Raw genomic sequence first — 26,328 nt, forward strand, 5'->3', positions numbered from 1 at the left:
CATTCCTGAAGCTGAAGGAAGCCCACTGGGGTGCCCTCACACAGTGAAGCTCTCAGAGCACAGGTCCTGGTGCCAGGACAGAGGCACAGGAGAGACAGCATCAGGGAGAGGGTGCTAATGGTGTTGGTTCAGGGGGAAGGGGTGTGGATGGGCACACAATGCGGGGGGTCGGGGTCTCAGAGTAAGGCAAGTGAAGGTTTAGGGTTCAGGACAAGGGTGAAGGGTTTGATTATGGTATCATGTAAGTACTGCGTATGACTTCAAGCAAATGCTGTTTATAAAAGCTCAGATTAAGCCAGTACTCCCTGCTCCCCACCAAGAATAAAAACCTACACTGTGTGAAGCAGCAGGAGATTGTTGGGGGAGGAAGGGAAAGGAGAGAAAAGAGGAAAGGACACTTCACTTGGTGTTATGAATGAGTACACTTTAAAGACATCTAGGAGGTTCCTTTCTTGTTTGTTTAAAAACCATACATGTTTAAATCTTTAAACTTCATGATACTTTTTTCTAATTGTATAGACACTTCTGGATTTGTATTCAGAAATGTCTCACCAGAAAATCAGCTCCTGCCACGGGCTCTGATTCAACTAGCCGGGGAGACCCTGGTAGACTGTCTCTGCCTCTGCCTGGGGAGCACTCCCCCTGCTCTTTAGGGCTTTCTAGGGGAAAGTGCGGGGCTTTGTGGCCTTGCTGGAGCGAGGGAGCGGCTGCAAACAGAATTCCCAGCTGACTCAGGGCTCACCGCCTTCCCTCCGAGGAGAAGCAGCCCTGCTCTTGGAAGCACTGAATCCTGCACATCAGGGAGCCGCTGCCACCAGCATGGAGAAGCCCCAGCTAACCAAGTGCAGTTTCACTCTCACCCACATCATACTCTGCTGGGTACCAGGCTCGGCAGAAGTCCTCAGGGTAAGGGGCTGAGCCACAAAACAGTACTGCTATTAAAAATGTACAATTATAGAGGACTATAAAGCATGTGCTTGGGGAAGGGGGGCGGTCTGTGTTCGTGTGTTTGGGAGAGGAATGGGGAGGGGAGAGGACAAATTGCTTCAGGCACTTTGGAAAGACAGATGGGCAATCATCTTGGCTTGGGCAGGCTGGCCCAGGGGGCAGAAGCCAACAGTGATCTGATCATCTGGTCATGAAACAAGAACAGAAGCTCCCTGGACAGGAGAAGGATGAGCAGAGGCCACGTATACACGTGCCTGAGAAGGGTCTCACGGTGCCGAGGACACATGCCAACAGGCCTGGCAGGCCCAGGATAGGTGCCCAGTCCTAGGAGGTCCCAGGCCCCGCTAAGCCCACCCAGGGTCAAATTCACCTGGGCCTCTTAGCCCAAGGGGCCCACAGCTGTCTGAAGCACATGGCAGAGCAGGGGTATTTGTGGGCTGGGAAATCAGATTTCTGGGAAACTGTGAAAATTCCCAAGTTTAGTCTGATTTTCTGGGAGGGAAGAGGGTCATTAATGATTTCAGAATATGAACAAGGTAATACTTCCTTGTCTTAACATTGGGAAAGATGGAAAACTAAGTTTTAAACCACAGAATGGTGAATTTAAAGTATCTGTGAAGATTGCTGGCCACTGGAGAGAGTGCCACTTATAGAGCAGAAAGGGGGTCCCACTTGGCTGCAGGGCTGGGGGAAGGGGACTGAGCTAAGTGTCCTTCAAGATCTCTTCCACCACGGGGACCTGATGATGCTCATGTCAGTGGGCTCTGCTGGAGCCAGCCTCTGATGTCTACAGCACCCAGTCTCCCCTCGAGGGGTTATGCCCAGTTAACCCTTGTTGTCTACTCCTGATGTGAACTCGTTAGGCTACAAGCTCCTTGAAGGCAGAGTGCAGGCTGCCTCCTGCCCAAGGGCCATCCAATACCTAAGACAGTGCTCGGGTTTCTGTAGGCCCACAAACAGAGCTGGAGCTGAATGTCAAACATCCAGACACAACTTTAAGATGAAGTGAACAAACCGCTTCCCCGAAAGCAGGGCTAACGGAAAGGCCAGAGCTCAGGAACCGGGGCCCTTGGCCTGGCTGGGACCTGAGGTGGCTCAAAGCTAACCTGGCTATCCTGGAAGGGAGGACGGCACCCACCACTGAGAGCAGGTCGGGAGGCAGCCTGCGCATGATAAGGAAGGAGCCGGTGGCTTGGGGCTACTGGATGGACATCTGGGCTGCCTTGACATGACCTCCTTGGCTACAGGAAATAGTACAATCCTTTTTTTTTTTTTTTTTTTTTTAAGTCTAGCCTGTCACTGACCAGACTAGCCTGTTTGTATCTCTCATTCCCTCACAATGGACAAGGAAGACTCCTTTCCCTGTGCCCACCACATAAAATATGCTTTTCCTGTCCCCAGGGTCCACTTTAACTAAGGAGGATGGAGAGGTGAGGTCTTCCACAGAACTGTTTCCACTTCCTCATGGATCACCATGTGTTCCCTGTGGCCTGCTCCAGGGCCCATTCCTGCCCTGGCCTCTGGGGTGGAGGGACTCCTTCCTCTGTGCTATGCTGCCAGCCTGCACGCATCCCCAGCCTGAATTCCCCCAGAGGCCTCAGGCCTGGAGGAGGCATCTGGTGGGTTTCAGGCTAGAATGTGCCACACAAAGACAAGGACCCCTGTGCGCACTGCTGGAGGCCCAGAAGCATGGCTTCATCAGCGTCCTAAACTGTCTCAGAAGCCAGTCGTCAGCCATAGGGTGGAAGAGGGTGGTGGGCCTTTCCTCCTCATTACTGCTTCAAGAGCTCCCTCCCTCTCTCTCTACTATTCCCCAGCCCCCAGGACTAGGGTGTCTGGATCTGAGGAAGAAAACCCACGGTACCTACCCCTACCTCTAGCGGCCCACAGGGCTGTGGCTGCAATCCTGATAGCTGCGGAGGCACACACGCATGCCCTCCTGACACTGCTTTCCCAACTGCTTCTAATAATACTGACTCTTCCAAGGAAGCCTACATCACTTAATACCACTGACACAGATTTATAGAAATCCACATTGGAAGTACTTTTTTTGGACATTAAGCTTTTAAATCTTGAGAAGAAGCTGAGAATCTCCACTGAACCACAAAGCAAACACATTTAGTCGATTCAGATTCACAGCACTGTTTCCCTTTTGAAAACAATTCAACAACGTGTGTGAATACTGGGTAAAATCAGAGAGCAATGAGGGCGGTTACTCCTGAGACGTCAGTATGTGAAATACATTATCATCAACAACAATTGGATCCCAGGCTCCTAAGCCCTGGGCCAGCTTCTCCTGCAAGTAGCTTAGCAACTGTGCCTTTTAGGGCTGTAGCGAGCACAGTATCACCTTTCTGACCTCAGCTTGCTTTGCACTATTCCAGCATTGGTTTCACTGTCACAGGTGGAAAGTAAGACTCACAGAACACAGGGCACCATACAGTCACCATTGTAAAGTACCCTTTCTGAAACACTTCCTAAAATCCAAGTCAAAATTAATGTCTGTAATAATGACATTTTAAAATGTGCTTTGTGTAAAAATTCCTATGTGTCAGTTTGACCACTCTGGCCCCTTTTGCACTAAATGCCATGACTTTTACTCGACAGTAAAAACTATATATAAAGGGCCAGAAAGTCCTGCTTCAAAATAACGCTCTCAACTATTAACACTTATTCCCTCTCATGCTGCAGGGCACAGGGCTCCAGAAAGGGTTGTTAGGACACTAGCTTCTAACAGGGTGCCCAGGCTGACTTGAGATGATGCTTTATCCTGTGACACCACTTTTGGGGAGACACAGTTTACTCTGCTAAAGGGCACCTGCAGGGCTGGATTTGGGGGTAGCTCATCCTGGATGTGTGTGTCCTGGGTCATTAAGCTGGAAGCAAAGGGCAGCCTTGTGGTAGTTTGGGGTTCTGTTCTCACCACTCACACCTGACTGTGTGATACGGGAAAGAAGGCAGGTGTACTTTCTGGCTCTGCACTCAGCCCCTTCTCTCACAGCTGACCATGTTACACTGGGCTCCAGTTCAACCAGTCCCTTCAGGCTCTCCCTCCAAAAGTCAAGATATCAAAAAGCCACATTAGTTTTGCTGTCAAGCCTCCATCTTCCATTTTCCTCTATCTCCTAAATAATATTAGATAACATGCCTGTAAATGACTATAGAGTATCAGTGCTTCTCTATAGCTTTTTGGACTCTCCCTCCCCAACCGTGAGTGGAGTATAGTCAGTATTAGCTGGATTTGCACTTTCTGGTACTCTCCTGCCTGTGGTGCCTGGTCCTGAGGCCTGAGACCCGGCTGTACCCAAACTGGAGGAGATGGCACTGCTTGGTTGCAGAGGAGCTAGCAATGTGTCTGCAGTCTTTGTTGCCTCCCTTCCCTTCCAGGGCTCGTATGCAGCAGACGAGGCCCTGATCCCAAGGCCAAGAAGGGCAAGAAGGGCATCTCCATTTGTACACGGACATTTGTATGGCTGAGTATGGCTATTCCGGAAATCCAGCAAGGGGGTGTGAGGAGTTCTGACTTGACGCTGGCTTTGGGGTAACCAGCAGGAGCGAGCAAGAAGAACACAGGGAAGGGAGAGGCCAGGGTCAGGGCACGTGAGAGTTGGGTACGGGAAGGAGTGAGGGAGAGGGTAGACCCAGGCACTGAACTGTTCTACCTGCTTAACACGTTTCCAAGTCCTGGCTCTAATCGTCAGCATTAGGGATCTGAAGCACACTGGAGCTAGTCCTAAGTCGCAGAGCTTTTTTGCACTTTAGTTCAAACCAAAGCAATTTGGATGACAGGTCACATTAACTTTCAATATATTACCCAAAGGACAGGTTAAAGGGTGTGAAAGTAAACCCAGGTGGTTGCCTTCACTGCTGAGCTGAAATTTTATAAATAAAAAATATTTTAAACAAAAACTTTCAAAGCCCCAGACCTTAAGATGACAGATAGTGCTGCTTATTTTTTCCTTTGAAAAATGCATACAAAATACAGATAATGGTTATAAAATGTACACTGTAATGGTTATTTGCTGGAACACAGAGTCCACCACAGGAATTGCATCATGGGAGCCTGAGTGCAATTAGCGACAGGAAGAGGGAGGGGGAGAAGGAGCACTTGCAATGACGTGAGCAGGACTGTGTCACTGAGATGCCAAAGAAAACTGACAGTGAGGTTTTAAAAATGATGCAGCTTCAGAACCAAGTTGTTCACCACATGCAAACTAAACGCGATTTACATGGAAGCTCAAATCCATGCCTTTAATTTTTTTTTAATGTAGGATAAAAAAAATTCACGCAAGTAATTCCCACTCTCTCTCCACCCCCTTTTTTGGCGTTAACAGAGAAAGATGAACTCTCATTCTCAGGTCTTAAAAGCCTTTGCATCATTTTTATTTTCAACAAAAGTGAATCATTTGTTACAAAACCATGGCGTCCTGGCAAATTTGCATCACTGGGGTGGCTGAAAACATATTGCCCACGGTTAAAACAAACAAACGACTGGCTTGAGGAGTCCTCAGGTGGCACAGTGTGTCTAGCAACAATCCCGCCCCCTGGATCAAGGTTCCACCTTCCGTGCCCACCGGAACACCTGGGCTGCCTGCTAGACCTTTCCCTTTCTAGGACCCAGTTTTGACTTCCAGCTGCTTTTCTGGGCAGGACTACAGGATGACCAGGTCATCCCTTATACACAGCTCCATCCACAGACTAGGCCCAGGGTGTCCCGACCCCCACAGGAGCTGCTGTCCCTCTTCCTCACCACCATGTCCCCTCCCCGCCTGCCAGTCTCCCCTCAGCACCCCGTCCAGCCCTCCCCGAGTCCTCTCCTAAAGCCGCCCCAGGCCCCACCCTCTCCTCCAGCCCATGAGGCCAGGAGTGGTCCTCAGTCAACCTTCCTGCTGGTGGAGGCACCCACCTGTCCCAGGGCCCATGAGCAGACCGGGGCCCGCGTTTGCCTACCTTCTGGCCGAGGAAGAGGCTCTTGGTGGAGAGCACAGTGAAGCCATCGGCGGGTGTGCCCTCGGTCGTGCTGTCAGCGCTGGCTGCCTTGCTGACTTCTCCCTGCTTCTTCTTGCACAAACAGAAGAGTCAGTATGAGGCCTGCACAGATGGAGACCACGTGACTCTGGGCTTTTCTAACAGGCAGGTGAATGCCCATAATACTCAAGAGAAAACAGGAAACTAAACCACTACTAGTTCTCAGCATTTTTCAAAGTGGGGGCTGCAGGCTTATTTTGAAGTCCAAGAGTAAAGAGTGCTAAACTGTATTTTCATCACCTTTATAATCTTAAAAAAAGAGCTACCTAAAGGCAAAACTTCACAGTGATAATTTAGAACAGAACCACTTGCATAACTTTAGACCAAGTAAATGTCTCTTAATTCAGGGTCTTCACTTTCTAGATGCCTGTACAGTATTCACGTCTGCGGGGAAAAACCAAACTGCTCTGGATCCTTAGTTCCCAAACAGCCAAAAATCAGACCAAGGATCATCACCCTCCAACCCTCCGAGCCCAGGAGGCAAGACTCTCCCACCCTCTTTCATTAAGACCCGCCCTGGAGAAGGATCCATATGGGAGCTGTTGGCGAGCCTATCTGTCCCCTTGAGATGCCCCACCCCCCTGCAGTGAGCATGGATCTTGGCAGGCTCTTGGGCCTCTTTCCAGCATCATTCAGACTGAAGTATATGTCCTCTGGGGTTTCCAAGAGCCTTGCAAAGGTATGTTGTGTAGAGAGGTATGATTACTTTCCAGATCCTCTGCTGCCTAATGTACTCCTTCCTGAAGTGGATCTGCCCTAAGAGTGATCTATGCTTGCAATCAAGGTTTCATGCGGGGTCTCCCTTCACAACCATTTCTCCCACTTCCCAAGAGTGAATATTAGCACCACCCTTCAAGTAGGGATACATGTCTTTCTCAGTCTTTTATTTCTGTCAAGGACGAGGCTTGTATTAGAAATGGATATTTTGGCTCATTTGGGGATTTTCTGCATTCAGATATATTGTTGAGTGAGAAAAGTGGGCACAACAGCAATTTTTGTTTAGGTACTTTTTCCTTCCCCCAATTATTATCAAAAAGGACATTACTCCTGAGGATGGTCCAGTGGGAGCAAATCATCAAAGTACGGGGTGAGAAATATTTTAAAATATATAAAATATGATAAATGGCCATGGCTTCCTAAAGGAAGGATCTGGACAGAAAACTCAGGGCAAGGCCCGTGCCCTATCCACTTTCCCTTTTAATACTCAAATTCATTAACATATTAATATTTTTACTTACACTGAAAAATAAGGTCTAATTTTACTAAGTGCTTTAACAATAAGGACTGCTTTGGCATTTAGGTTATATGGCTAACCTGGTACATCTTCCATTAATTAAATGAGCTAAATTTGATGCTCCAAGATTTTGATATAAATGGTAAGACAGAAAGCATTTTAACAAGAAACATGGTATTAGCAAAGATAAAGTAAAATTATCACTATTTCGGTTTTCCTAACACTTCAAGTGTATCACATTTGACAGGTATAATCAACAATTACATGGTAAGTCTTAGTAAAGCCTTTTTGATATACTTTCCAGGAAATAAGAAAAGCAAAGATGGGATGACAAATCCTTTCGCAAGTCAGATGTTTCTAATTCTGTGCTTTCAACAAAACTGAAGAAATACCAAATTGAGTTAACAGCTGATAGACCATTAAAGAACAGATTGATGGAGTTTAGTTAACAGTAATGTACCAATGCGGGTTTCCTAGTTGTGATGAATGTACCAGGGTTATGGAAGATGTTAACAACAGGGAAACTGGGTGAGGGATATTCAGAAACTCTCTATACGGGCTTTGTAACTTCTGTAAATCTAAAACCGTTCTAAAATAAAACATTTATTAAAACAAATTGATGACAGATTACTATGTGATTGTTGGCATGTAACTCAGAAAGAGTTCAGAGGATTGAGCGATGTTGCTTTAACAAAATCCTTTCCAGTCCCATTTAGTTACTTTTGTGAACAAGACTTCCCAGGCACTTATACCTATAAATAAAATATAGGATGATGACTCATTTATACAATGAGCAGCATTCATCTTAGGGTACTTAACTGAAAAAACTATCTCCATGCATCCCATGACATGATACAGTTCCAAAAAAATTTTACTTCCTCCTTAATAGTTAAAATTAAAATGTGTCAAGTATTTCAGTTTGATCAACTGTGTATTATTAATAAATGTGATAACTATCCAATCCTGTGGAAACCATAACATTTGGTGCTTTTATGATCACAAGAAAATTTTTCAAAATGAATTTAAATTTATGTACATTATTTTTGTTGTGCAAATCACTAATATACTACAAGCAAAAAAAAAAAAGTGTTACGTTAGGATAAAAACTTGTGGGGCAAGTGAAAGGAAAATAAGGGCTCAAAGGAGTAAAATTATGTAAATTTTCCAACTGTTAAAAAAGAGCCTGTTTGTGTATTTTGTGTTATATCAAATCATCACAGTTAAGTAATTTCTTTGGATACATTTAAATGATGAAAGAGTTTTCTTTTTAAATTTCAATATGTATTATATATCAAAATTATACCCTTGGTAGTAGATATTTAAATTTATTATGAGAAGTTTAGCTGTCAAATTTTAGATGTATGAGCTATGAAGATTTTCAAAACTGCTTTAGGAAGTATACAAGAAAAAAAGTCTTAAAGCCACTACTCTACCCAGTGAACACCATTCATACACGAGGTGCTCAGTAAATGCTTGGGAATGAAATGCAGTTGCTAAGTAGATAAATATTTAGTGCTTCTGCCCAAGGATACTTGGATTTGAAGAGGTCAGAAAGCCCTAAAATGATAGAATTTCAAGCATCTGGGAATTGGAGCTGGTTTTACTGGGAGGAGGGGACCTGAAAGGCTCCCTGGGCCCCTGATACAAGTCAGCAGCTGCCTATGCAGCCAGGTAATAAAGCTTAACCTGTGATAATTAATACTGATAATTTTCAGCAATGATTCATTTGCATATGGTTACCTGCATTAAAGCTGTTGCCCCACATTGTAAATTGGTTCAGCCACTATGGAAAAACAGTATAGAGGTTCCTCAAAAAATTAAAAATAGAACTACCATGTGCTCCAGCAATTCCACTTCTGGAAATATATCCAAAGGAAATGAAAACACTATACTGAAGAGATATCTGCATCCTCATGTTCATAGCAGCATTATTTACAATAGCCCAGACATGGAAACAACCTAAGTGCCCATCAACAAATGAATAAAGAAAATGTGATACACACACACACACACACACACACACACACAGGAATATTATTTAGCCATAAAAAGGAAGATAATCCTGCCAGGAAGCTGAGAGTTCCAAATAAGATGAACGCAAACAAAACCATGCCAAGACACATTATAATTAAAGTGGCAAAAGTTAAAGACAAGGAGAGAATCTTTAAAACAGCAAGAGAAAACCTGTGACACACACACAAAAACCCCATAAGACTATCAGCAGATTTTTCAGCAAAAATTTTGCAGGCCAGAAGGGAGTGGAATGATTTTTCTAAATGTTAAAAGTAAAAAAAACTTCCCACCAAGAATACTCTACCTGGCAAAACTGTCCTTCAGAAGTGAAGAATACAGAAAGAGTTCTCCAGACAAACAAAAGCTAAAGGAGTTCATCACCACTAAACTGGCTTTAAAAGAAATAATAAAGGGACCTCTTTAAGCTCAAAAGAAAGGGCACTAATTAGTAACAGGAAAACATATGAAAAGTACAAGTACCTTTGTCACTGATAAAGGTAAATATAAAGGTGGTAGATTAATCACTTATAAAGCTAGTATAAAGGTTAAAAGACAAAAGTACTAAAAATAACTGTAACTACAATAATTAACTAAGGACTATACACAAGATAAAGAGGTGTAAAATGTGATGTCAAAAACATAAAACATGGAAAGAAGAGTGAAAATATAGAGCTTTCGAATGGGATCAAACGTGTTATCAATTTTGAATAGACTGTTATAAGTTGTTATATATAAGCCTCATGATAAACACAAAGCAAAAGCCTACAGTATATACACAACAGAGAAAGGAACGTAAGTGTACCACTAAAGAAAATCATCAAATCACAAAGGAAGAGAGCAAGAAAAGAAGAAGGGAACAGAGGAACTATTGGATTGGCCAAAAAGTGCCTTTGGTTTTTAAGTAAAAATAAAAGACACATTTTTCACTTTCACCAAGAACTTTACTGAACAACGTATTCAACCTTTTGTTCCACTACCCTCTGCTATTGTTCAGGCAACTTCTAATTCCATCTTACCAAAACTTTTTATCTTTTTTGAGCAAAGAACTGTTCCAGGTGCCTTTTACAATCTTCCAGGGAACTGAAATTTTTTCCATTAAGAGATTTTTGTAAAGACTGAAATAAATGGAAATCTGAAGGTGCAATGTCTGGTGAATATGGTGGATGAATCAGAACTTCCCAGACAAGGTGTAACAGTTTTTGCCAGGTCATCAAAGAAACATGCGGTCTTGCGTTATCCTGATGGAAGATTATGAGTTTTCTGATGACTAATTCTGGATGCTTTTCATCGAGTGATACTTTCAGTTGGTCTAACTGGGAGCAGTACTTGCTGGAATTAATCGTCTGGTTTTCCAGAAGGAGCTCATAGTAGAGGACTCCCTTCCAATCCCACCATATACACAACACCACCTTCTCTGGATGAAGACTGACCTTTGGTGGGTTGGTGGTGGTTCATTTCGCTTACCCCATGATCTCTTCTGTTCCACATTATTATACAGTATCCACTTTTCATCAGCCATCACAATTTGCTTTCAAAAGGGAACGTTTTCATTACATTTAAGTAGAGAATCACATGGGGAAATATGGTCAAGAAGGTTTCTTTTCGCCTACCTTATGTGGAACCCAAACATCAAAGTGATTAACATAACCGAGCTAGTGTAGATGATTTTCAACACTTGATTTGGATATTTTGAGTATGTCCAGTATCTCCAGCGTGGTATAATGTTGATTTTTCTCAATTAATGTCTCGATTTGATTGCTATCAACTTCAACAGGTCTACCCGACCGTGGAGCCTCGTCCGGTGAGAAATCTCCAGCATGAAACTTCGCAAACCACTTCTGACACATTTGATCAGTCACAGCACCTTCTCCATACACTGCACAAACCTTTTTTTGTGTGTTTCAGTTGCATTTTTACCTTTCTTGAAATAATAAAGCATAATATGCCTAAAATGTTGTTTTTTCTGCCATCTTCAGTACTAAAAAGGCTACGCAAAAATTCACCAATTTTGAGGTCTTTTATAAAATGCATGCTGATATGACAGCTGTCACAATACAATCTAACAAAATTTTTTCACATGAAGTTAAAGACAACTAAGTGCTACTAGAGCCATCTTACGGAAAAAACCAAGTGAACCTTTTGGCCAACCCAATACAAAACAGCCAAAAAACAATTAACAAAATGGGAATAAGTGCATACCTATCAATAGTTACTTTAAATGTAAACGCACTAAATTCTCCAATCAAAAGACACTGAGTGTCTGAGTGGATAAGTACACAACACCCATCTATATGCTGCCTGCATGAGACACGCTTCAGATGTAGGGATATACACAGACTGAAAGTAAAGGGATGGAAGAACATTTTCCATGCCAATAAAAACCAAAAGAAAGCTGAGGTAGCTATACTTATATCAGACAAAACAGACTTTAAAACAATGAATGCAATGACAATGAATGTCATTATGTAATCATAAAGGAGTCAATCCAACAAGGGGATATAATATTTGTAAATATTTATGCACCCAACACAGGAGCAAATAAATATATAAAGCAAATATTAACAGACCTAAAAGAGAAAAAGACAGCAACACAATAACAACAGGGGACATTAATACCCCACTTTCATCCATGGACAGATCTTCCTTACAGAAAATCAATAAGAAAACACTGGCCTTAAATGACGTGTTAAACCAGATGGATTTTAAAAATATAAACAGCATATTCCATCCAGATCAACAGGATACACATTCCTCTCAAGTACATATATAACATTTTCCAGGACAGACCACATGATAGGCCACAAAACAAACGCTAATAAATGTAAGAAATCATGTCAAGTATCTTTTCTGACTACAGTGGTATGAAACTAGAAATCAATTACAAGAAGGAAACTGGAAAAATCACAAATATATGAAGATTAAACAACATGTTACTGAACAACCAATAGGAAAGATTACTTATCTTTAGTTTATCTATTAGTTTCATTTACCTTTTCTATTGTTCTTTTAATCTCTATTTCATTCATTTCTGCTCTGGCCTTTGTTATTTCCTTCCTTCTGCCAACTTTGGGCTTCATTTGTTCTTTTTCTAGTTCCTTCAGGTTATGTTTTTTTATTTGAGATTTAAAAAATTTTTTGATGTAGGCATTTATTGTTATAAATTTGCCTCTTAAAACTGCTTTTGGTGCATGTCATAAGTTTTGGTAAGTTATATTTCCATTTTCACTTGTCTGAAGGTTTTTAAAATTTATTTTTCCTCTTTTCCTCTAGCCACAGCAATTAGGCAAGAAAAAGAAAAGGCATCCAAATCAGAAAGAAAGAAGTAAAACTGTCACTATTTGAACATGACATATTATACACAGAAAACTCTAAAAACTCCACCGAAAAAATTGTTAGAATAAATGAATTCAGTAAAGTTGTGGGACACAAAATCATTACACAGATTTCTGTGGTGTTTCCATACACTAATAATGAGCTATCATAAAGAGAAATTAAGAAAACAATTTACAACCACATTAAAAGGAATAAAATACCAAGGATTATATTTAACCAAGGAGGTGGAAGTCCTGCATGGTGAAAACCATAAGGCACTGATGAAAGAAATTAAACACACAAATAAATGGAAAGATATTCTATGCTCAAGGACTGGAAGAATTAATACTGCTAAAATGCCCATACTACCCAAAGCAATCTACAGATCCAATGCAATCCCTAATAAAATTCCAATAGCGAGAGATCCCCAGCCAAGACTGCAGAAGAGAAGGACCTGAGCGCACCTTCTCTCACAAAAACACCAAAATTGCAAGTAACTGCTGCACAACCATTGACAAAAAAAAACTAGAGCCTACCAAAAAAGATATTTTCAAAGACAAAGAAGAAGCCACCACGAGATGGCAGGAGGGGAGCTTTCATGACATCATCGAATCCCATACCCAGTGGGTGGCTTACCCACAAACTGGAAAATAATTATGTCACAGATGTTCTCCCACAGGAGTGAGAGTTCTGAGCCCCATGTCAGGCTCCCAAGTCTGGTGGTCTGGCATCGGGAGGAGGAACCATCAGAGCATTTGGCTTTGAAGGCCCATGGAGCTTAAGTGCAGGGGCTCTACATAACTGGGGGAAACAGAGACTCTGCTCTTAGAGGGTACACACAAGGTTTCACATACACTGGAACCCAGCATAGCAGTAACTCCACATGAGCCTCAGCTGACCTACCTACGAGTCTTGGAGAGTCTCCTAAGGAGGCGAGGGTCAGCTGTGACTCAGTGGAGGGGCAAGGACACTGGTGCCAGAGGTCCCAGAGAATATTGATTGGTGTGAGCTCTCCCAGAGGTCACCATTTTGGCATCAAGACCTGGCCCTACCCAACAGCCTACAGGCTCTAGTGCTAGTACACCTCAGGCCAAACAACCAGCAGGATAGGAACACAGCCCCACCATCAGCAGACAGGCTGCCTAAAGCTGTGCTGAGCTCACAGCCACCTCTAAACACACCCATTGACACAGTCCTGCCCCAGCAGAGAAACTCAACCCAGCTCCATCCACCAGAGGGCAGGCACCAGTCCCTCACACCAGGAAGCCTGCACAAGTCCAGGACCAACCTCACCCACCAGAGGGCAGACACCAGAAACAAGAGGAGCTATGGTCCTGCAGCCAGCAGAAGGAGAACACGAAAACAGAAAGATAGACAAAATGAGATGGCAGAAAAATATGTTCCAGACAAAGGAACAAGATAAAAACCCACAAGAACTAAGTGAAGTGGAGTTAGGCAACCTACCTGAAAAGAATTTAGAAGAATGATAGTAAAGATAAGCCAAGATCTCATAAAAAGAACAGAGGCACAGATCGAGAAGATACAAGAGACATTTAACAAAGAGCTAGAAGATATAAAGAATAAAGAAAGATGAACAATTTAATAACTGGAATGAAAAATACACTAGTAAGGATCAGTAGCAGAGTAACTGAAGCAGAAGAAGAAATAAGGAGCTGGAAGACAGAATGGTGGAAAGCACTGATGCAGAACAAAGAAAAAATAATGTAAAGAAATGAGAACAGTTTAAGAGACCTCTGGGACAACATTAAATGCACCAACATTTGCATTAGAGGGGTCCCAGAAGGAGAAGGGAGAAAAAATTATGTAAAGAAATGAGAACAGTTTAAGAGACCTCTGGGACAACATTAAATGCACCAACATTTGCATTAGAGGGGTCCCAGAAGGAGAAGGGAGAAAAATGGCCTGAGAAAATATTTGAAGAGATTATAGCCAAAAACTTCCCTAACATGAGAAAGGAAACACTCAAGTCCAGGAAGTGCAGAGACTCCCATACAGGATAAACCCAAGAAGGAACATGCTGAGACACATATTAGTCAAAGTGACAAAAATTAAAGACAAAGAAAAAAATATTAAAAGCAACAAGGGAAAAGCAACAAATAACATACAAGGAAATCCCCATAAGGTTATCAGCTGATTTTTCAGCAGAAACTTTGCAGGTCAGAAGGAAGTGGCACAATATATTTAAAGTGATGAAAAGGAAAAGTATATAACCAAGAATACTGTACCCAGCAAGGTTCTTGTTCAGACTCGAGGAGAAATCAAAAGCTTTACAGATAAGCAAGACCTAAGAGATTTCAGCAGCACCAAACCAGCTTTACAACGAATGCTAAAGGAACTTCTCTAGGCAGAAGATAAAAGCCCAAACTAGAATCAAGAAAAGTACGAATGGGAGAGCTCACCAGTAAAGGCAAACACACAGTAAAGGTAGGAAATCATCCACACACAAGAAGAGAGTACAAATGCAGGATACAGGAAATGCATTTGAAACTGAGAGACCAGCAACTTAAAACAATCTTCTACATATACAGACTGCTATATCAAAACCTCATGGGAACCACAAACCAAGAATCTACAGTAGATACATACACACACAAGGGAAAGCAATCCAAACACAACACTAAAGATAGTCACCAAATTACACGAGAAGAGAACAAAAGAGGAAAGGAAGAAAAAAACCTACAAAAACAATCCCAAGACAATTAACAAAATGGCAATAAGAACATACATATCGATAATTGCCTTAAATGTAAATGGATTAAATAATCCAAACAAAAGACACAGACTGGCTTAATGGATACAAAAACAAGACCTGTATATATGCTGGGTACAAGGGACCCACTTCAGATCTAGGGACACAGACGGAAAGTGAGGGGATGGGAAAAGGTATCCCATGCAAATGGAATCAAAAGAAAGCTGGAGTAGCAATACTCATATCAGACAAATTAGACTTTAATTTTTTTTTTTTTGGCTACGCTGCACAGCATGTGGGATCTCAGTTCCCTGACCAGGGATCGAACCCTGTGCCACCCTGCATCAGAAGTGTGGAGTCTTAACCACTGGACAACCAGGGAAGTCCCCAAAATAGATTTTACAAGAATGTTACAAAGACACAAAGAAGGATATTACATAATAATCAAGGGATCAATTCAAAAAGATATAACAATTGTAAATATATATGCACCAAATATAGGAGCACCTTAATATATAAGGCAAACGCTAACAGCCATAAAAGGAGAAATCGACAGTAACACAATAATATGGGGGGATTTTAACACCTGACTTACATCTTTGAACAGATCATCCAGACAGAAAATCAATAAGGAAACACAGGCCTCAAATGACACATTAACCAGATGGACTTAACTGATATATAGAGAGCATTCCACCCAAAAGCACCAGAATTCACTTTCTTCTCAAGTGCACATGGAACATTCTCCAGGATAGATCACATCTTGGGCCACAAATCAAGCCTTGGTAAATTTAAGAAAACTGAAATCATATCAAGCCTCTTTTCTGACCACAATGCCATGAGATTAGAAATCAACTACAAGGGATAAAAAACTAAAAAAACACAAACACATGGAGGCTAAACAATATGCTACTAAACAACCAATGGATCACTGAAGATATCAAAGAGGAAACCAAAAAATAGCTAGAAACAAATGAAAATGAAAGCATGACAATCCAAAACCTATGGGATGCAGGAAAAGCAGTTCTAAGAGGTAAGTTCATAGCAATACAATCTTACCTCAGGAAACAAGAAAAATCTCAAACAAACTAACCTTATGCCTAAAGCAACTAGAAAGAGAACAAACAAAACCCAAATTTAGTATAAGGAAAGAAATCACAAAGATCAGAGCAGAAAAAAATTAGATAGAGACAAAGAAAACAACAGAAAAGATCAATGAAACTAAAAGCTGGTTCTTTGAAAAGATAAACAAAATAGATAAACCTTTAGCCAGACTCATCAAGAAAAGAAGGGAGAGGGCTCAAATCAATAAAATTAGAAATGAAAAAAGAGAAGTTACTATTAACACCGCAGAAATACAAAGGATCATAAGTGACTACCTACAAGCAACCATATGCCAAAAAAATGGACAACCTGGAAGAAATGGACAAATTCTTAGAAAGGTACAATCTTCCAAAACTGAACCAGGAAGAAATAGAAAATATGAACAGACCAATCACAGCCACTGAAATTGAAACTGTGATTTTAAAACTCCCAACAGGGAATTCCCTGGTGGTCCAGGGGTTAGGATCAGTGCTTTCACTGCGAGGGCCCAGGTTCAATCCCTGGTTGAGGAAGTAGGATCCTGCAAGCTGCAGTGCAGCCAAAAACAAAAAAACAAACAAAACAAAAAAACCCAAAAGAACTCCCAACAAACAAAAGTCCAGGACCAGATGGCTTCACAGGCGAATTCTATCAAACATTCAGAGAAGAGCTAACACCCATCCTTCTCAAGCTCTTCCAAAGAATTGCAGAGGAAGGAACACTCCCAAACTCATCCTGTGAGGCCACCGTCACCCTGATACTAAAAGCAGACAAAGATACCACAAAAAAAGAAAATTACAGGCCAATATCACTGATGAATACAGACAAAAATCCTCAACAAATACTAGCAAACCGAATCCAACAGTACATTAAAAGGACTTTACAACACGATCAAGTGGGATTTATCCCAGAGATGAGAGGATTTTTCAATATCTGTATATCAATCAGTGTGACACACCACATTAACAAATTGAAGAATAAAACCCATACGATCATCTCGATAGATGCAGAGAAAGCTTTTCACAAAATTCAACACCCTTTATGATAAAAACTGTCCAGAAATTGAGCATAGAGGGAACATACCTCAACATAATAAAGGCCATACATCGATATGTCAAACCCACAGCTAACATCAGAGTCAATGGTGAAAAGCTGAAAACATTTTTTCTAAATCAGGAACAAGACAAGGATGTCCACTCTCGCCACTTTTCTTCAACATAGTTTTGGAAGTCCTAGCCACGGCAGTCAGAGAAGAAAAAGAAATAAAAGGAATCCAAATTGGAAAAGAAGTAAAACTGTCACTGTTTGCAGATGACATGATACTATACATAGAGAATCCTAAAGATCCTACCAGAAAACTACTAGAGCTCATCAATGAATTCCATCAAGCTGCAGGATACAAAATTAATACACAGAAATCTGTTGCATTCCTATACACTAACAAAAGATCATAAAGAGAAAATAAAGAAACAATCCCACGTACCATCGCATCAAAAAGAATAAAATACCTAGGAATAAACCTATTCAAGGAGGCAAAAGACCTGTACTCTGAAAACTATAAGACGCTGATGAAAAGAATCGAAGATGACACAAACAGATGGAAAGATATAACATGTTCTTGGATTGGAAGAATCAAAGGCACTTGTACTACCCAAGGCAATTTACAAATTACGTGCAATCCCTATCAAATTACCAACGGCATTTTTTTGCAGATCTAGAACAAAAAAAACCTTAAAATTTGTATGGAAACATCGAAGACCCCAAATAGCCAAAGCGATCTTGAGAAAGGAAAACGGAGCTGGAGGAATCAGGCTCCCTGACTTCAGACTATACTACAAAGCTACAGTCATCAAAACAGTATGGTACTGGCACAAAAACAAAAATAGAGATCAATGGAACAGGACAGAAAGCTCAGAAATAAACCCACGCACCTATGGTCAAGTAATCTACAACAAAGGAGGCAAGAATATACAATGGAGAAAAGACAATCTCTTCAATAACTGGTGCTGGGAAAACTGGACAGCTACAGGTAAGAGAAATAAATTAGAACATTCTCTAACAGCATACACAAAAATAAACTCAAAATGGATCAAAGACCTAAATGTAAAGACAACAGTATAAAACTCTTAGAGGAAAACATAGGCAGAACACTCTTTGACATAAATCGCAGCAATATCTTTTTTGATCCACCTCCTAGAGTAATGAAAACAAAAACAAACAAATGGGACCTAATTAAACTTAAAAGCATCTGCACAGCAAAGGAAACCATAAACAAAACAAAAATACACAGGATGGGAGAAAATATTTGCTAACAATGCAACAGACAAGGGATTAATCTCCAAAATACACAAACAGCTCATGCAGCCCAACAGCAAAAAAATACACGCAACCCAATCAAAAAATGGGCAGAAGACCTAAACAGACATTTCTCCAAAGAAGACATACAGATGGCCAAAAGGCACATGGAAAGATTCTCTAATGATTAGAGAAATTCAAGTTGAAACTACAATGAGGTATCACCTCACACCAGTCAGAACGGCCATCATCAAAAAGTCTACAAACAATAAATGCTGAAGAGGTGTGAAGAAAAGGGAACCCTCCTACACTGTTGGTGGGAATGTAAATTGGTACAGCCACTATGGAGAACAATACGGAAGTTCCTCAAAAAACTAAAAGTAGAGCTATCGTATGATCCAGCAATCCCACTCCTAGACATATATTCCGAGAAAACCATCCTTTGAAAAGATACATGTACCCCAATGTTCACTGCAGCACTATTTACAATAGCCAAGACATGGAAGCAACCTAAATGTCCATCAACAGAGGAATGGATAAAGAAGATGTGGTACATATATACAATGGAATATTACTCGGCCATAAAAAAGAATGAAGTAATGCCATTTGCAACAACACAGATGGACCTAGAGATTATCATACTAAGTGAAGTCAGACAGAGAAAGACAAGTATCATATGATATCACTTGTATATGGAATCTTAAAAAATAATACAAATGAACTTATTTTCAAAACAGAAACAGACTCACAGACTTAGAAAACAAACTTATAGTTACCAAAAGGGAAGGGGGGAGGGGAAGGATAAATTAGGAGTTTGGGATTAACATACACTCTACTATATATAAAATAGATAATCAACAAGGACCTACTGTAGAGCACAGGGTACTCAATACTCTGCAATAACCTATATGTGAAAAGAATCTGAAAAAGAATAGACATATGTATATGTATAACTAAATCACTTTGCTGTACACCTGAAACTAACACAACATTGTAAACCAAATACACTCCAATATAAAATAAAATTTAAAAAATAAAATGTGCTCTTAATAAAAAAAGTATATATAACTGAATCACCTTACTGTACAGCACAAATTAACACAACACTGTAAATCAACTATACTTCAATTAAAAAAAATAGTAAAATGTGAAAAAAAATTCCAATGGCATTTTTCACAGAAATAGAATAAACAATCTTAAAATTTGTATGGAACCACAAAAGACCCCAACATACCCAAAGCAATCTCAAGAAAGAACAAATCTGAAGGCATCATGCTCCCTCATTTCAAACTACATAACAAAGCTGTAGTCACGAAAACAGTATGGTATTGGCATAAAAACAGACACAAAGATCAATGGAACAGAACAGCAAGCCCAGAAATAAACCCAGGCATATATGGTCACGTAATTTACAACAAAGGAGGCAAGAATATACAATGGAGAAAGGACAGTGTCTTCAATAAATAGTGTTGGGAAAACTGGACAGCCAATGTAAAAGAATAAGACTGCACCACTATCTTACACTGTACACAAAAATTAACTCAAAATGGATTAAAAACTTGAACATAAGAGCTGAAACCATAAAACTCCTAGAGGAAAACGGACAGTAAGCTCTTTGATATTAGTATTGGCAATGACTTCGGATTTGACACCAAAAGAAAAGGCAACAAAAGCAAAAACAAACAAGTAGGACTATATCAAACTAAAAGGTTTCTGCACAACAAAGGAAACAATCAACGAAGTGAAAAGGCAACCTATGGAATGGCAGAAAATATTTGTGAATCATTTATCTGACAAGGGGTTAATATCCAAAATATATACAAACTCAGACAACTCAAGAGCAAAAAACTCAAGACCATTTTTCCAAAGAAGACATACAAATGGCCAACTGGTACATGAAAAGGTGCTCAACATCGCTAATCATCAGGGAAATGCAAATCAAAACTACAACGATACAGCACCTCACACCTGTTAGAATGGCTATTATCAAAATGACAGGAAATAACAAGTGTTGGCAAGGATGTAGAGAAAAGAAAACCCTGGTACACTGTTGGTGGGAACGTAAACCGGAGCAGCTACTATGGAAAACATTATGGAGGCTCCTCAAAAAATTAAAAACAGAACTCCCACATAATTCAGCAATTCCACTTCTGGGTATTCATCCAAAGGAAACAAAAACACTCACTCAAAAGGATATATGCACCCCATGTTCATTGCAGCATTATTTATAATAGCCAAGATATGGAAATACGGAAAAAAACCTAAGTGTCCATCAATGGATGAACGGATAAAGAAAATATGATACACGTACACACACACACCCCTATATAAAACAAAATGGAACATTCATCAGCCATAAAAGTGAAGGAAATTGTGCCATTTGCGACAAAATGGATGGACCTTGAGAGCACTATGCTAAGTGAAGTAAGTCAGATAGAGAAATTAAAATACCATATACCACATAATCCCCCTTATATGTGGAATCTTAAAAAAAAACAATAACAAAAAAACCCAAACTCACAAGAAAAAAGATCAGATTTGTGGTTACCAGAGGCAGAGGGTTGGGGGAGGAGGGATGATTGGAGGAAAGTGGTCAAAAGGTACAAACTTGCAGTTATCAGATAAATAAGTACTGGGAATGTAATGTACAACACAATGACTATAGTTAACACTGCTGTATGGTACGTAGGAAAAGTTGTTGAGAGGAGGTCCTAAGAGTTTTCATCACAAGGAAAAAAACATTTTTTTCTGTATATGAGATGATGGATATTAACTACCCTTATTGTGGTCATCATTTCATGATACATGCAAGTCAAATCATGCTGTACACCTTAAACGTATACATGCTTTATGTCAATTATAATTCAATACACCGAGAAAAAGAACATTGTAGAGGGTAAGAGGTGGAAATTATAAACAGAATATATATCATGAATGTACAAATTTAATGAGAGGCCAGAATGTGTTATTTAAAAAAAGTTTTTTAAGCTGTTGCCCCACTCACTCTGCAGTGGGCGGCTTTGCAGCCCTCTACCATCAGACCAGAGGGGATTCTACCTAGGGACGTGGTCCATAGTCACAGGACACACAAGTAACACTATATCTGAACTCTGAAGTCCTGCATTTGAGCCCTGGTCTACTAGCTGCATAGCCTTAGGTGCATGGCTCACATTCCCTAAGACTTAGCTTCCTCGTCAGGAAAGTGAGATAAGGCAGGAGAACTGACTAAACGAGCGGCCAAGGCAGAGAAAGCGGCAAACCCTGTGCAAGACCAGCTGCTCCTTCCCAGTTCTCACAGTCTGTCCACCTGGCAACCAACATCTGCCTCTTCCCTGCAAGGCGTGCAGCCCGTGACACGGTGCTTCAGGTCTACACAGTTGCCTTGGGAGATGTCACTATATTCCAATCCTAACAACTGTGCCCTAAGTTTTCTTACGGTCTGTAGTCTGTGATTATGTCCCTTCCTCACTTCTTGGTATTAAAATGCCCTTTCTTATATGAAATGGTGAGAGTAGATGGTAGATTCTTTACACAACCTGGCCCAGGGAGGACAAAAGCTAGCAAGCAATACTTTGTCCATCTCCAAAATGATTGACATTTTATGGATGGCTAGTGGGAAGCTGCTGCATAGCACAAGGAGATCAACTCTGTGGTCTGTGATGACCTAGAAGGGTGGGGTAGGGAGGGTGGGAGGGAGGCTCAAGAGGAAGGGGATATGGGGATATATGTATACTTATAGCTGATTCATTTTGTTGTACTGCAGAAGCTAACACAACATTGGAAAGCAATTATACTCCAATAAAGAGTTAAAAAAAAATGATTGGCAGCTGCGTAGCACAGGGAGATCAGCTCAGTGCTTTGTGACCACCTAGAGGGGTGGGATAGGGAGGGTGGGAGGGAGATGAAAGAGGGAGGAGATATGGGGATATATGTATATGTATAGCTGATTCACTTTGTTATAAAGCAGAAACTAATACATCATTGTAAAGCAAATTTACTCCAATAAAGATGTTAAAAAAAAAAAGATTGACATTTTAGAAATTCATATTGTTGTACAAATCCAAAAACTCCATGTATTGTCCATACACCCAGTTTTGTTTTGAGCAGCAGAAAACCTGTAAGGTCAGAGTCAGTGGGAGATGTATTTAAGAATCTGTAGAACTGAGCGTCCAAAAAGACTTGTGTGAAATTACCAACCCAAGATTACCTACGCCTAGTCTCCTTTGCTCTGCTGTTTGAATCTGGAAATTTCATTAAAAAGTCAGCAAAATTTTGCAAGGATGGCAGCTTCTCAAAAGAACCAATCCCTTTTTTTGGCATCCCTTACCAGAACATTAATCACTCATTTGCAGTTTAAATATTTCTCAAAAAGAAAGAGGCGCTCTCCCAAAATCATCTTGGGCTTTTTGCCAGGCAGTGAGAAGCAAGTGTATCTTCTTGATGGGGAAGAGTGATTCACATATGGGGGTGGAGTTCAACTGGGGTGGTAGAGCGGGTTTACATTTGAAAAATCCTAGGTGAGGTGACTATTTATCAAAACTTTTGGCAAAAACTGTCTTCTTGGAGATACCTTAAAGATTATCCTATGAGGGCCTCCCTGGTGGCGCAGTGGTTGAGAGTCTGCCTGCCGATGCAGGGGACGCGGGTTCGTGCCCCGGTCCGGGAGGATCCCACATGCCGCGGAGCGGCTGGGCCCGTGAGCCATGGCCGCTGAGCTTGCGCGTCCGGCAACGGGAAAGGCTACGACAGTGAGAGGCCCACATATGGCAAAAATAAATAAATAAATAAATAAAATTAAAAAAAAAAAAAGATTATCCTATGAATCTTGGTGAGCATTCTGACAGGGGTCTTAACCTTGAAGATTTAGGCATAAATTGTTTCCTTTGAATCTTCGGTATTTTATGCATTTTAAAACCTTATTTTGGACTTCCCTGGTGGCGCAGTGGGTAAGAATCCGCCTGCCAATGCAGGGGACATGGGTTCGAGCCCTGGTCCGGGAAGATCCCACATGCTGCGGAGCAACTAAGCCCGTGTGCCACAACTACTGAGCCTGCACTCTAGGGCCCGCGAGCCACAACTACCGAAGCCCAAGTGCCCTAGAGCCTGTGCTCCGCAACGAGAAGCCACTGCAATGAGAAGCCCGCACACCGCAACAAAGAGTAGCCCCAGCTCGCAACAACTAGAGAAAGCCCATGCAGAGCAACGAAGACCCAACGCAGCCAAAAAGATTAATAAAATTTAAACAAAACAAAAAATCATTTGGGGCCAGCCAAGTCCCTCTTAAAAAAGTAAAATTAAAAAAATAAATAAAACCTTATCTTGAGAAGAGTCCCCAGGCTTCTCTGAAACGTTGGGGACCCCACATGAAGGCCTGTCCCATTCTCTCTGGGAAGAGCCAGGCATGCTCCCCCCTGTGCCAGGAGCTCTCTCCTCTCAATCACTTAAATGCCTTGAGTGTTACCTTACCAGAGAAGCCTCCCCTGAGCACCTATGTAAGACAACACTGCCATGCCATCACTCCACTTTATTGTAGTCGGAGCACCACTCGCCCCCCACCCTTGTGCAGTGACTCTACCTCCCTCACTAAACCAGAGCTCCCTGAGCACCAAGGTGCTCACTACCAAGAAGGGGAACAAGCACATGTAGATGTGATAAGTACGGATCGAATGGATGCATCTTCTTTCAACAACTCAGTGTCAAATGTGTAAATAAGTCCATTCTTGAAATTTCTTAATGGGATAATATGCTGTATATGGGAGTAGCAGCCATCAGAGTTAAAAAATACACTCTCTGCTTCAGTAAGTCCACCTTGAGGACTTTCTCCTACAGATACACTTGCACTTACGCACAGAGACCCACACACAGTGATGGTCACTGCGGCACTGTTTGTCAGAATGGACACGAGGAACAATCCATAGAGAACTGGGTACATTGCTCCTGCCTACAGTATCAGTAACTGGAGTCACACCATGAGAGACTAAAGCAGCTCCACATGCCAAGATGAGTAAGAACTGCCCAGGGAGTAACAGCAGCAGCTGACATGTGTGCCAGACACTGCTGTAAGCACTTCACATGAATCCTCTTTTAAGCCTCCCAACCACCCTGTGTTATACCTCCATTTTACAGATGAGGAAATTGAGATACCAGAGAAATGAAGTAACTCCCCCAAGTCACACAGCCAGCAACTGGCAGAACTGGAATATAAAGCCAGGTGAGCTGGCACCAGTAACCACCGACACCACACTGCCAAAACAGTGGGGAACACCACACACACACACACACACACACACACACACACACACACTCTCTCTCTCTCTCTCTCTCTCTCTCTCTCTCTCTCTCTCTCTCTCTCTAAAGGCCAGAAGGATGGGGAAGACTTTATGTATCTGTATGCTTTTTATGTGCTTAGACTTTCTGAAAGGGTACATGAAAACTCATTCCAGAGACTGCTCTGGGGAGAAGTGGGAGGACTGAGTGAGATTTTATTACCACACACTCTTTGTACCACCCAAACTCTCACACATATTACCTACACAAAGACATTATGCAAACATTCACTAGAGTCAGTAAATTGTAGGGCTGGAATGGACCCCATCATTTCACGGCGGGGGGTAAACTGAGGCACAGACTTGCCTGAGGCCACCCAAGTAGAAGGAGGAAACCCAAGGCACTGCCAGGGCCCCGGATGCCCAACCCCTGGTGGGTTCTGTCGCCTTCTCTAACAGTTTCCACTATGGCTGACTCAGCTGTCACAACTGGAGACTTTCAAAACCTTCCAATTACATAGAATTGGGGGGAAAATTATGATTTGGAATTCAAGTGTTGACACTTGAAAAATACCAACTCCCTTTCACTACAAGTGCTTTAGCATGTTACTAAGGCTTTGTCTGCATGTCTCTGGAAAGGTTATTTGCAGAACATTCCACTTAAACCTGGAGATGCAGGGTTCTCCGCTGTTTCTGGGAGCTGGCACCGCAATTTACATTAAACAAATGTTTTGAAAATTAGCTGTTCACGGTTCCAATTTCAGCTTCCCCCAGGGTTTAATGTTAGCCAAATACTGGTACAGTAAGCAGACAATGTGTTTTATTGTGTAGAAGAAAAACAGACCACCATAACAGACTTCCTGCTTTTGTAATCAAGGGAAAAGTTGAGTGTTCAAGTGATTATTGGCATATGGTTATTAGAAACACTGAGTTCCAAATATAGCTACTAGAAGCTAAAGACACACATATACACACACACACACACACACACTCTCCCTCTCTCTCTCTCTCTCTCTATATATATACGTATATATATATATATACGTATATATATATATATTTCAAGTCCAAAAAGAAAGAAAAAGCATTCAGAGTGTTTGGGAAGTTGGGAAGTTCGGAAACTTACGGGGCAAAAACTATGACAGAAGACTGGGGGGTGACAGGGAGCAAGGTTCAACCCAGGGTTGCCAGAGACACGCGGGTTGGAGAGGTGCCACAGTTCTGCCCCTGCTGGCCCCCTGCTCTGTGGGCAGCCTGCTCCTTGAGGCCCATAATCAAGAGATGATGGATTTGGCATCTTCATCTTCTTTTTTTAACATTTAAAGGGGGATACACAGGCACTTTCCCCTGCCTTCGCTGTCCTGCACCTCCCCCAAAATGCAAATGTTGTAAAGGAAAAAAGAAACAGTTCAATCTGCTAATTTTATAGTTAGCAGGAA

The 26,328-nt window shown here is 41.5% G+C and overlaps 1 protein-coding gene across 6 annotated transcripts in view; it reads right to left on the reverse strand.

Annotated features, from left to right (window-relative positions):
* Positions 1–26,328, reverse strand: part of MACROH2A1 (macroH2A.1 histone) — an 83,838-nt gene that overhangs the window by 21,634 nt on the left and 35,876 nt on the right. For 3 of the 6 annotated variants that reach the window (XM_007461381.1, XM_007461379.1, XM_007461378.1), the window contains exon 5: positions 5,899–6,006. In XM_007461381.1, the coding sequence (XP_007461443.1) occupies positions 5,899–6,006 (108 nt within the window). Of the gene's footprint in view, positions 1–5,898; positions 6,010–26,328 lie in introns of all 6 variants that reach the window. The other 3 variants (XM_007461380.1, XM_007461376.1, XM_007461377.1) reach the window with 1 other exon arrangement.

Source organism: Lipotes vexillifer, unplaced genomic scaffold, assembly GCF_000442215.2.
Source record: "Lipotes vexillifer unplaced genomic scaffold, Lipotes_vexillifer_v1.1 scaffold217, whole genome shotgun sequence".
Taxonomy (NCBI): domain Eukaryota; kingdom Metazoa; phylum Chordata; class Mammalia; order Artiodactyla; family Lipotidae; genus Lipotes; species Lipotes vexillifer.